The sequence below is a fragment of the Buceros rhinoceros genome, unplaced genomic scaffold (assembly GCF_000710305.1).
Source record: "Buceros rhinoceros silvestris isolate BGI_N320 unplaced genomic scaffold, ASM71030v1 scaffold8121, whole genome shotgun sequence".
NCBI lineage: Eukaryota > Metazoa > Chordata > Aves > Bucerotiformes > Bucerotidae > Buceros > Buceros rhinoceros.
In genome coordinates, this window is record NW_010393651.1 from 10,229 (window position 1) to 23,659 (window position 13,431).

Sequence of the window (13,431 nt, forward strand, 5' to 3'; positions counted from 1 at the left end):
AACTACTCAATTTCCCCAGGATATCCCTGTACGATATCACGGTTCACCTGAAAGAGAGTTTGTAATCTTTTTTAAAATTGAGTGGATAGCGGATTTGCAGTATGCTAATTCAAGTTAGTCAATATAGTATTAAATATCAGCTTGGATATTTTACAAGTGTTCTGTCACCTCCTAGAATAACCTTTACTGTACTATTCAGACCAATATTTCTCTAACTTATGCACCTGAGGTAGTCAGCATTGTAAAAAAATGCAAAAAAAGTACAAGACTAAGAGATAAAAGGAGAAATTTTAGTTAAAATATTTTACAATAAAATAATTATGATTATAAATCTCTTTCATTAAATATATACACATTACATGGTATTCTAAAAAGAATGAACTTATTAAAGTTTCAAGCATATCTAATGCACAAATTCACCACTGTCAACTTAGACTGTAATGTCAGTTTAACATTCGTAAATGGCTGCATCAGACTAATGGCATTATTTTGTGCAAAACTAAAAAAATTATGAAAAACAAATCTCCAAATCCTTTTGTTCCCATGGTAAATAGATAGAAAAGGTAGTTTACACACACACTTAGACACAAAAACTTTGATTGCATACAGAGGTTAGAATGACCAGCACTAAAATAACCCCCATCTCTACAAAATAATTAATTTCTTGAATCGATGTAGTTTTTGAAAGTTACAAATTTTAAGTGCTAGCAAATTGTGCTTTTAAGCAGCCACATGGCCAATAAGGTAGATGTTGTCATAAAGGTGCCCTACAAAATCTTCACTAATATTCTGTGCAGCTCGTCGTGTATTTCGGATGAATTCCCTCTTTGACATTTTATTCTTCACGTGAGGGCTTGTTAGATCAATGGAAAGCAGAATCAAAGAGTAACACAGTACATAAACTGCATCTAGACAGGAGAGAATAAATGAAAAAAATTAAAAAGGAAACAGTGATCATTAAAAATACTGTTCCCCGTCCAAGAACCTTAGAGTTTTCATCATCCGAGCTTATAATAATATATATACACACAAATACAACAACTCAAAAGTGTATCTCAGAGAAATAAAATTTAATATAGCAATTTTCAAAGTAATAATGTCAGCATATTGCCAAATGAGCATTTACAAATCTCTTAATGTTTCTAGATTATCAAAAAGTCACTAAGGGCTTTATGCACATTCATTTGAACAGATTCTTGATGTTTTCATAAACTAAGACTAACATCCTGCTTAAGCTTATCTTTAAATGTGTAAGCAGTCCCACTAATGAAAACTGGCTCCCTACCCCGAACAATAAGAAATGCTCATTAACTTGAGTGAGGCCCAAAATTCCCTCTCATTTCTGTGGGACTATCCCAAAGGTAAAACCTTAAATGTGTAACGCAAGAGGGAAATCAGAGATAGTACAGAGCCTAAGCACACACAAAGCAAAGACAGCATGAAAATAAACCCCACTTATCAACTATGTCTAAGAAAAGAATCTGTATTTTTTTTTTTCAACCAGAATGGGATGCTGTCTGTATACTGAACCCTCCCAAGCTATGTTCTTAGATGCTGATTTCAGAACTATCATAAACATAAGCCTTTTTTCTTTTTTTTTTTTTTTTTTTTTTTTTTTTTTTTTTTTTTTTTTTTTTTTTTTTTTTTTTGCTTACCAGGGCTAAGGCCAAGCTCTCTCATCAAATCAGGGTTACAAGCACAGAATCTGTGAGAGAATTTTGTTATGAGAGTCTCAAGGTACTCCCCACGCTCCTCAGGAGCATGAATGTGTCTGAAGAACTCTCTCAGTGCATTTGGCAAGAACTGATTTCTGAAGTTGTGCAGCGTCACAAGGTCATCCAGAACATCTCGCCTGGTAGAATGAAACCCCACATAATTAGAGAAGTTTTTTTTACCTGTTTATATAGGCGAATGTAAATTTTAAAAATAAAAATGAAAGATTTAGAATAGTTTATGAGCTATGTTTTTTCCTGAAAGACGAAGAAAATTATCACTATCAGCACAAAGATAATATAAACACGTTCTTCAGACACAATAGTAGCCAAATACTGTAAAAAACATACATTAATCAGAATTCTAAGTTTATTTATATGCATGTTTGATCATTGTCTATAGAGGATTCACATCCTTTAAACTGTCTGACAAAACCATTAAAAATGACAGTAAAGGGAAGAGATTCACGTGTCACACATTTTGGTGCCTAATTAGAAGCTGTTACAGAAGTATCTTGTTAAAACCAGGCTTAAGTTATGTAAAACTTACTCACAAAACCCCTTTAGAGTCTGAGTACTTCAGGCTGTGATGCTCTCAAACATTTTCCACTCAACACAGAAACTTCTAAAGGATTCAAACTAGCCTACAGGAACAGAGGTGCAAAAGACACCTCAAGGAAATTTGGAAGCAAATTTAAGTGAACCAAAGAATATTCTCATATGTTTATCCTTCCTATTAAATGCTTCAGTTCTAGGAGTGGAGTTTCAGCATTTAGAAACCTGGTTTTTATTTTTAGTGCCTGATCACATTGTTCACAAAGGGAGGATGAATGGCAGTAGAGCTTGCTAATATTAACTTGCAAACTCATCTGTTAAATGGTTTTGTATTTTTTCTATTGCCAAAAAAATTTGGTAATATCAAGTTTTACAGCACAGGACTGTCAGTGGTGATAAGACTACAGAATGACTCTTTTATTCCTTTAGTAGTACAGACTGAGGAGGATGAGGAGCAGGAGAGGATTCCTGCTAGAAGTGCTGCTGTCCGTCTGTCTTCCTATTTAGGTCCAGTTATTATTCTCCTCCTCTTTCAACTTCTCTTGACCATGCTAGTGCTCCTCTTTCCTGATACTGCACTATCCCAACGTGAAGGTATCCTGGAGGGCAAGAGAAAGCATTGTGGAGGTAGGAGGGCATGCAGCAAGAGCGTTCCCTGCTGCAGCTCATGCTGTCTCCAAGAGGATGCTCTACTGCATCTTAGGAGGTGGGTGCAACTTGCATTTGAGAAATATCGGACAACCTAATAATGGTTAGATGATTCAACATTAGTTACAATTTTATCAATGCTTGGTAAAGTGAAAACTGCTTTTTCTGATTAATGCCCATATAATACAGGAAAAAAACCCAACCCTTAAGTCAAAAAACCTCAGTAAAATATCTATAAAATCTGAATGCCACACAGCACAAAAATTATACTGTGCAGTTTGAATGCTCAACTATAACTTCAAAACAATTAATGTCCAGAACTGCAAAAATGCAGAAAAAACACAGAATGCGAGATTTACTAGTTATAGGTGGTCTTTTCAGGGTTTCTTACAAAGTGTTATAGTCACATAAATACCTGAACTGAATGACTGTCCAGATTTAGCAGCAGCATTACTTTGTTATGCTTTCTTGCATTTTTACCTCTTTAAAACTACATCAATACAAGCAAAATATTGTTGAATGGTGTTGTACAATGAAAATGAATAGGAAATGTTTCAAGAGAAATTCAAATTACCTTTCATCTAGGTAGATTCTCAGCTTCTTCCAATTTAGTGTTCTTGTGCAAAAGATAAACTTAGCTATTTCTTTCGGTGAATCATCTAGTATGCCCTTGGACATAAAGTAGTTGACTCCCTGAGATAAAATACATGCATGTATAAATATGTTTAAACTTCATAATGTATTTAGGAACAAGTACTGTACTTGGCAATGCAGGAACATAATCCTACTGATTAGCTGGTTTGTTTATCAGAATGATTCCTCTTCCTCCAAATCACATTTCAACATGCACAATACACTCTAAAATTATGAATCAAGTGCAAAGAAACAATTTATTGTTATGGTTGAGATTTTACATATACTCACAGTAGGAAATTTAAAATTATGAACCCCATAATGAGTATGATGGTTCTTTAATAATGTCTTTACCACGTACACTAGTATTTTGGTTTTCATATTTGTGTAATTGTATTTAAAATGCTGTGGTACCACAATTTTTCATTTCAGAACTTTTGTAAATAAGAAAATCTTAGCCATAATACGTTTAGTCTTTAATATCTTTCATTAAAACATTGAAGGTCTCACATGTATATGACGTATCACATTCAAATAGATGCATTAAATGCATTTGTTTAAATGTGTAATAATGCAAATAATCACGAGCACGCTGATTTTGAAGCATAGGTAAATATCAAATATACAAATATGCATACACATAAATAAGAACACTGTGTCTAACCTAAAAACAGAAGTTTAAAAAGATCGAACAATTGTGTATATTTAACATTCATATTACGATTTCCATAATTTTCCACACTTTGCCAAGCACACATTTCTCATAGAATACACATGACAAATTTCATTTAGAAATATTTCAGTGATATTCTGGATTCTTTCTGTTCATTGAAATACCCCAAAGGATAAAACTATTTTCCTTATGATCTCAGAAACCAAAACCAACGTAATGGATTTAAAAAATGTTCACATTTTTCAAAATGAAAATCTAAACCTGAGAATAACCAGCCAATTAGTTTCAATTCAATTTGGCAGGAGCTGGGAGTGGTTCTGAGCATTTGTTATGAAGAACTATGACAATTCTTAAGTACAGTATCTCTTGACTATACCATCATCTTAAAATAATGTAAAATGTGTAGGACAGTGCATTTCTGCACTGTACCAAATATAATTTAACAATGTAAACAACCCTTACGATACTTCCGAAATATTTTTTCATGAACCTTCTGATACCCGACTTCACAATATTTTGCAAGTCTGTCCTTTAGCTTACATCTATAAAGGTATAGGGGCGACCTGTCATTCAGTGTGTAAACTAACTTCCCAGTGCTCTTCCATTTTGCTTAAAAAAGAAAAAAAGGACTCAGCACAGGTTTGGAAAGTTGTTTAATGTAGTGGATTACTAACGCAAAGTCTCAATCATATCAAGTAAAAAAGAAATTAGAATATATGCTTAAGATATCAATAACACAAATGAAAAGACAACAAACACCTGTAATACTATCTAGCTGGTTTTAGCAGTCCATAATTTTTGCTTATGTATCTATAGAAACCAGCAGTTAATAATTTTTTCTTTTTTTTTTTTTGTAAAAGGATGTTTTATAAAATGAATAAAAATACAAAGGTTTTATACAGGTAAGAAAAAAAAAAAAGTCCTAGCAATTTTAGGCTCCAATTTTAAGAAGAATCTTTATTTAAGGCCATAATGAAACATGTATTGCACTGCAAGCTTGAATTTAAGTCCAAACTGGGTCATATTTAATTTTGTCCACAATACGGATAGGCAACATCAGGTTAGGTAATTTCTTGAATTAGAACTACACAGGAAACTAAAAATGGGAGATCAAAATGAACATCAACTGCACTCTAATTCCTCAAGTATTTTGGCAATTGATACAAGACCAGCAGCAGTACATCTCCTTTATATAAATCCTGACTTAATGAGACTTAAGCATTTGCTTCAGCAGTAAGTATTTGCTTAAGGTAATACAAACTGAAGCCAGGCAAGGAAGTCTCAGTAACATTCCTGCAGCAATTATTTAACAAACACTTCTGCAACATCTCCAAAAAATACCCAGCACGTCTGAGCATTTAGATAAGGCAGGATGAAAATAACACCTTCTTTAAGAGAGACAGTGGGTTGCTTTCTCTGTGACTGTAAATGCCATAAATAATTTTTCTCATGTACTAGGTTTTAACCTGATAGGCTACCAATTTTTTGCAAGTCATTTTTATTCCTCGTCTCTAATTCCCTCTCTCCTCCCCCCACCCTCACATAATGCTCAACAATATCTTTCTCTGCGAATGCAGTCTCATTATTAATTTTCCTCATCTTCTTCACAAATAAATAGGGTATAAATAAAATATACTTCAGCACATGCCATCATTTTTAGTTGCTTCTTATTTCTTCCTAAGCACTCACTCTCACACCTTTGCAACAATAGAAACCTGATTCCTCTTTAAAGTTCTTACATTTTGTCTCACAGCAAATGAAATTTATTTACAAGATTTAAGGCATATTATTGAATCTGCTTTTTGTAACACTGTAAACACTGCCTTGAATTTCTCTCAGAATGCACTCTTCAAATAAATCACTGTGGGTAGCTAAAATGGTCACTTGTGGCAGGTATACTAGCTGAAATAAGTAGCTCTACACACTATTAAAATCTATGCTAAGATTACTCATCAGTCGTCTGGTGATTCTCTTAGGAAATGTTTCACTGAAGTCAGGTGGGCAGACCTGCCACTAGCTACCATGACTGAAGAGGTCTTTTTTAACACTTCGGAGACACTGCAGTATGAGCACACATGGTACATTCTTCTAATTCTGATTTAGTGGAATAGTAGTTAGGTGAGCAGTAGTACAACGGCCAAGATTTCCAGTAGCTCAGTGTCTGCCTACCTTATACGAGGAGCCTGCTTGCCACTATAATGTTCTCAGCATTAGAGAATTAGGAAAGACACCTTAAGGATAAGTTGCCTTTGCAGCAAGAATGTTACCACTGAATTTCAGCCAGCTCTGGATAAAATCTTGCTATATGGAAGTGCTAATTTAAATTATATATGTGAATAACAATCATAACTATAGACTAACAGTCTAACAAAAGCCATTTGTTGTACCTATTCTATCACAGCACTGTTACTCCTTTCTTGCTTTCAACCTGTTTCTAAGAGTCTTTCCATTCATTTATATCCATACAGGATATCTAAAATAAAAAAGTTTTCATTTTCAGCCTTGGTTTAATTTCTGCATTGATCTTCCTTCTTTCTAAGAGTACTTTCAGAACATTTCAGAACAGTAGTCAACATTAAAACTTTTGTAATTGCCTTTGACATCTCTGTTTAGATATACATACAAACCAGACCAGACATACTCTATGTTAATGGCCTAGAAATTTTGGAATCAGCATTTTTCCCATGCATATGCATTATTTCTCTTTTCAATTTTTAAATGGAATTGTTTGCAAAATCAGAGTTGGGTGACAATGATGCATTAACATGCATTTTAAAGTAATGCAAGAAAATATACGACAAATACATCTGTCAATAAAGGCAAATCTCAATATCTGTAATTTCAAATTTCATGTAAACAGTTGTACAAATGCTGCATTTGTTTGGCTTAAACAGTTTTAAAAGATAACTATGGAAATCACTGGTAGCATGTTAACACGTTTCAGGTTATTTAAAATTCTGTGAGTTACATGCTTTTATATTTTGGTAGGATTACGTAAGTATCAACATAAAATGCTGATTTATTTCTAGTCTGTACTGTATTAAAAAAATTATTTTGATTACTAACCAAATTAAAATATTCTTAAATATATCTGAAGAAATACAGGAATTTGAGTTTAAATACTAGCTTAATTATTTATCCAAATTCTTTGGGGGCAGTGACTGTCATTTTGTTCTGTGTATACAGTAACTGGCATAGTAGGGCCTCAATTTCTAATTGGGGCTTCTAGGTAACACTAACATTATTAGTAAATAGTAATTAGACATGCATGGTATTATTCCTATTTTTCTAGGGAAATGCAATATCTGAATATATTTTATGGCACATCTGGAACAAAATGCACAGAACTGACAGAAATTTTTAAGATTCTTTGCCTAAGCTATGAATCAAGTCGTTTGGTGACGAACAGACAAAATATAGAACACACAGTCTCTTTAACTGTACGTTTTCAAAATACAGTCTGAGTGATACACACTTATGATGGCAGAAATCACAAGAAGTAGTTAGGAATATTTTTCATGTTACACAGAATCCATAACTAATTATTTACAAGATTAAAGCTCTCTGACTTTAGTGTAGGGTTTTCAAAGGTTTAAGCTGTCTGGTCCACTCCAACTTTTTATATAAATCACACAAAAGAACTTCTTCCCTCTACACCATACTTTTAATATTCTTAGGACAGATAAATCAATGCAACTCACAATTGACTTGCTTAATAAATCACTATGAAATAGGGTACGTTTTCAAAAAAATTGGTTAGAAATATACAGCACAGTAAATATTCCACCATCTACAGACTAGCAATAATTAGAAGTCAGGTAAGATAGCTTTCTGCAAGTGGCTAACAACTAATTTATAATCACTAAAAGGTCAGAAAACTGACCTCCCAACAGCAGTTGGTAATGAATGAGACAATCAGAAGAGTGGAAAGCCAGGCCTAATATGAGCACTGTCTGTCTACTGTACTTTATTGTTATTATGCTACATAAAGGAAGTCCTGACCTCATTAAAGTCTGAGAGTTTCAGTAAAGTCCAGATTCCAAGAGATAAATAAAAATAAATGCTATTAAACAAGAATGAGTTATGAGTCATTAAGAATGAAACAAAAAAATAGGCCTTATTTCCTGACCAAAGGATTATCTTTTCTACCTTCAATTCCAATTTTAACTACATAGCATAGCTCCATGTATTAAACTTGAGAAAATCTTTTATTGGAAGTTAGAAAGAGTTTAGAAAACAGTGGGAAGTAACTTCTGGCTGCTTACAAATTCTGAGTCATAAGCATATGAGATATGAAATGAGCACTGCAATGAGAAACATTTCACATACACCATACACTCTTTAGAATAAGATACAGTAGAGATCACGTAGGCAGATTAAACAACATAGTATTTATATTTATGTGTTAATCCTAACACTAAACCACACCCTCTTCCCAAAGAAACAAAAAACAAGTTCCAAAATCTTGGCTACAACGGGGCTGCCATATGAAAAAAACCAAACCCCAAACCAACCAAGAAACAAATAAAAAAGAAATCAAACATGCACTGGAGTTTTTCAGATTATGTGTAATGTGATTAGGCACATTCTTTCAGCAGAACGTGAGCACCTGCTATGAATTATGCAAGCTCATGCACACAATCAATACGTTAAATTACAGCAGATATCACAACACCATGCACACAACAATGGCTAACCAGAGAATCCTACCACAGTGTGTAGATGCTCTTCCCTACCCCGTGAGCCACCGCTAGCTCTGGAGCTGTTGCTGTGGAGCCTGGTTACCCATTTTCATGACATGGGCGGTGTCCTTTGGAGAATCTTGCTCCTGTGGCTGTAAGTATTCCTATTTTTATAGTAATTTGATCAGGTCTGTTATTAAATGTAAAGCAGAGTTTGGCAGGAAATTCGGAGACACAATTTGTAATAGTGGAATGTCATATCATATATTCCAGTAACAGTGTCCTTATACAATAATTCTGCCAGTATCACAGTTGTAAACAGTAAAAGCACTAGTATTTGTGAATTCTCCTGAAACTCAGGCCCTGAATGATTCCTACCAGGCTATGGTGCTCCACAGGGAGAGAGGAACAGAAGCCCTTAGGAGATATTCTGAGGTTTTTGTCTCTAAGCCTGAAGCAGGCTATTTGAATTACTACTGTACGACATATAATCGTAATGAAACCAGAAGTAGGAAGCGTAGCTTAACAAATTTAATACCTAATTTAGGTATACTGTTAGGTAGCTCTAATTTCAGATCTCCATTTTCTTTAAAAATAAACAATTTTTTATTCAGTGCCTTTCGTGAAGGCTACCAAATGCTTTAAATCTACCATAATTACTTTAAATTAGATTGGAATATAACAGCACATTATAAACTAAGACAGTAAGTGAAAAATTCTGTTAATACAAACAGAAAGACAAATCTGGGTGGAGAAAGCTGTTACCAATTAAAACTTGATATATTCTTGAAAACACATTTAAGTTATCTAAATACCGCATTTCATTTGAAAACCTTTTCATTTATTACTAAATTCACTAAGCTACTGCTGAAAATCCATGTTAATCACTCGAGTGGCAAGGTACTGACAGGACATCTCTGCAATCTGTATCAGTTCAAGGCAGAGCTCTACCAGAGGCATTATAAATGTTGTAATTTGTGACTAATAATAGTGGGTTTCTTTATCAAGCAGAATATGAGATAAAGCAAAAATTTAAAGAAAATCACTTTACTGTAATGATTCATAGGACTGTTTTAGTTACATCACCCCATGGTCACACATTTTCTGTATAATATCAGCTGACTGAACTATTGGCTTCTAGAAGTACATATATAACTAATCTTTTCATATCTCTTAATCCTTTTGCTACTTTGGATCTATTCAATTACCATTTCCTTGTGTATGCATAAATATATGAAGGAAGTTAATAGTTTTTTGTTCAGTACTGTGTACCTTCTCTTCGGAGGGAACATGGAACAGGAATCTGATTTTTTTTTTTTTTTTTTTTTTTTTTTTTAAAAAAAAAACCCTCTTCTCTTGGGGGTTTTTTTTTTTTTTTTTTTTTTTTTTTTTTTTTTTTGAAATGGAAAAGGGAATTTTTTTTTTTTTTTTTTTTTTTTTTTTTTTTTTACACAAAAGAGACTCTGTCACTTGGGCGTTAATTGTGTATCTTCCAGGTAAAAGCTGTCCACTTCAAACTCTTTTCTCTTTGAAAGGTGACAGTGCAAAAGCAGAAACTAACTTTTCCAGTTAGTTACATGACTTAATAAATGGAAACCTTTTAGTTTGACATGGAGTATCTTTTGAAAAATATACATTACTACAGACTATGAGGAAAGATTATGTTTATACACAACAAACATCCACAGAAATCCAATCAAACTGATTTTTAGGGTAGTTCAGCAGTTTTAGTATTTCAAGATTTGCTCCTTGATAGTGGAAATATTTAACAATCCCTTAGAAGAAACCATAATTGTCATGGAAGTAATTGGTGTTACTTTATACCTCATCCTGCTTTAACTGAAGTGGGATCAAACTCATTCTCTGCAGAAGCATTTTAATTTATGTAACCATACAGTTATCTTCTTTCAATTCACCATTGTCTCTGCAGTTAGGATGTCTGCCTCATTATGAATATCTAGCATCCACAGGTCAGACTGCTGTACATATTGCTTAAGGGGCAAGCCACGTAAATGATGTGCACAAGTACCATACGCAAGAAACATCAAGTTAGGGCTCTGAGTATTAACCATTCCTATAGTAAAACAAGCACCTATTAAAACTTGGCTTTTAATATGGCTTTATTTGTGTAACAGTCACAATTATTTTATCTTTTTATTACTGTCAGGAACAATTCACTTACCTCATCAGGGTTGGCATTAAAGGTGAGACTGCCCTCATCTAGCTGCATATACAATTTTCTAAAAGAAAATCCTAGAGGCGGATTCTTATTGTATATAGAACAGTGACCCCAAGTGGATTTGCACAACCTATGAAAATAGAATTATGTCTATTATAAAAATTTATTTCTGTATTTCATGTATTTTACAGAAGCAAAATGCAATCAACACTGTAAAGCCGAACACTCAAACATAGGAAAAGTTAGCAATAGGTTGCTTATATCGCTTAATTATCATGCCTTTTGCATGTGTGTTGCTAAAGTCTTCAATTATATGATTACTGTTTCACCCTCACACAGGTTTTGGCGTATTTGAGTGAATCTCAAAACATATCCCAGTAGGTGGCATCCTAACGACATCCACAAAGCAGAGACCTGTGGCACTCCTTGTTCCTGAACACTGGTTAACTCTAACTGGTTAATTCTACAGCAGTTAGACATTAAAAAAATCGTGTTTCTTTTCTCATGTCCCAGTTATGCAGTGAGAGGGAAACCACATCTGCACAAAATTATTAAGTGGCCATTAACTCTCCACTTTCCCCATTTGTCCTTTCCTGCCTGACTGTCCTTTCTTCAGTCTTGGCCAGTCCTAATTACTTGATCCAGCCCAATCCCTCTATATCTTCAATTTTTTCTCAGCTTCTTTCCCACCGTGATTCCATATATGAGTTTCATCAGTTTATGTACCTTATCTCAGTCTCCTGGATGACACCATCCGACACTCCCTTGAATTTCCACTTTCTAGGTACTCTGGTTTTTATCTAGATTCCCTATGGAACTAGTAGTTCTGCTTCAACACATCTATTTTGTAAATAATTAGACACAATATTTAGGATCCAGCAGGTAGCCACTGAGGACATGGGACAGACTTTCAGGAACCTGCGTCTTAGTGAGACCGAGTTAGGAACTGCAGCCACAAGGCTTACCAAAACCTAAACTCAAAGACATCCAATATGTGTGGAACATTGATGAGTAAGATGTCTACAGAGATTATGCAAATTGAGATTTTTATTAATTTACTAAATCAGGACACATTTTCACTACCAAAGTGATTCCTTTGAACTGAGTATAATTTGGGAAGATTTCACTACACATTATTGAGCTATTTCCCAGCACGAACTCTGAGGAAAATACATATTTCCCCCCCGTGTATTAAGAAAATATACTGCATACAATTAAGAAGCTCTATTACTTTCAAGCTTTGGTCCAGGGAATTAATTTGTATTTAGTGTGGTTTTGATACCAAAACCCAAGTACAATACGATGCACACTGATACACATAAACTTAGAAGTTTAGCAGGATCTTCAATAGAATCTCTGTTCCTGCCAAGACAAGTCCCTAAGAGCAGAACAATTGTGACTAAGAAGTTACACTGGCATTATCCTATTGCTGAGAGTTCATAAAGCATGAAAGGAAGGGAAGCTGCTTAATTCAAAGGCAGAGGGGGAAAGATATAGACGAGGGAAGGAAGAGATGTATGGCACAGTGAAAGAAAAAGAAACGGGACCTTAACAACAACTCAAGTATTACAGTAAAACTACTACTGTCTGTTAAGTGGTATGAATATGTTGTGAAAGAAGATACATTTAAAGTAGATGGTCAGCAGAACTTGTAAGCATGATTTCATGAGTCTTTCCTAGTGTTGCAAAACATCAAATATCAAAGAAAATATTTTTAATTAAATGGTGATCTTACACTATTTTACTTGACAGAACCTTCCTTTAATTATTTCCTGGACATACAGACTCTGCATATATTATATAAATGTGTTTCAACTGTTAAAACTGCAGAAGTTCCATTTGATGCATGTGTGGACTTGACCTTTTCTTTCTCCCTTTCATCACTACCCTCCAAAAACCAGACACTTAAGTTGCTCTAAGATAAGCATAGTAGTTGAGTTCTCATCCCTTTCTACCTGGAGCTTCAGCTGAATAGGTTTGCTTGCTCAGTTACTTCAAGTTCAGAGAAGTCATGATACCAGCATTTGAGACGTGCTTTGAGCTAATATGGAAGTGAAGACAAATCCTTGGTTTTTTTCCCCATGATATATCAAACAATGGGTTTGTAGTCATACGCATGCATACTTGTACCAAGCACACTTGTGTAAGTAGTAGTCTCCAGTAATATGTGATAGTAATTAGAAATCCAGAATAACACATTTTTAAACTACATTCACGTTTCCCCTATCTCACCTCATTTAACTTAGGAAACCTTTGCTAATTTTAGAATGACCAAAGCACATACTGAGACAAATTTAAAATCTAATGACTATTTTTACTATGTCCGAGTGATTTTTTTTTTTTTTTTTT

The 13,431-nt window shown here is 34.1% G+C and overlaps 1 protein-coding gene across 1 annotated transcript in view; it reads right to left on the reverse strand.

Moving 5' to 3' along the window:
• Positions 1-269: 269 nt before the first annotated feature.
• Positions 270-13,431, reverse strand: part of FBXO8 (F-box protein 8) — a 13,594-nt gene continuing 432 nt past the window's right edge. The window contains exons 2-5 of the mRNA XM_010144931.1: positions 11,086-11,212; positions 3,490-3,608; positions 1,656-1,852; positions 270-908 (exon numbers count right to left, since the gene is read on the reverse strand). Coding sequence (XP_010143233.1) covers positions 721-908; positions 1,656-1,852; positions 3,490-3,608; positions 11,086-11,212 — 631 coding nt within the window. The 3' untranslated portion in view covers positions 270-720. The remainder of the gene's footprint in view (positions 909-1,655; positions 1,853-3,489; positions 3,609-11,085; positions 11,213-13,431) is intronic.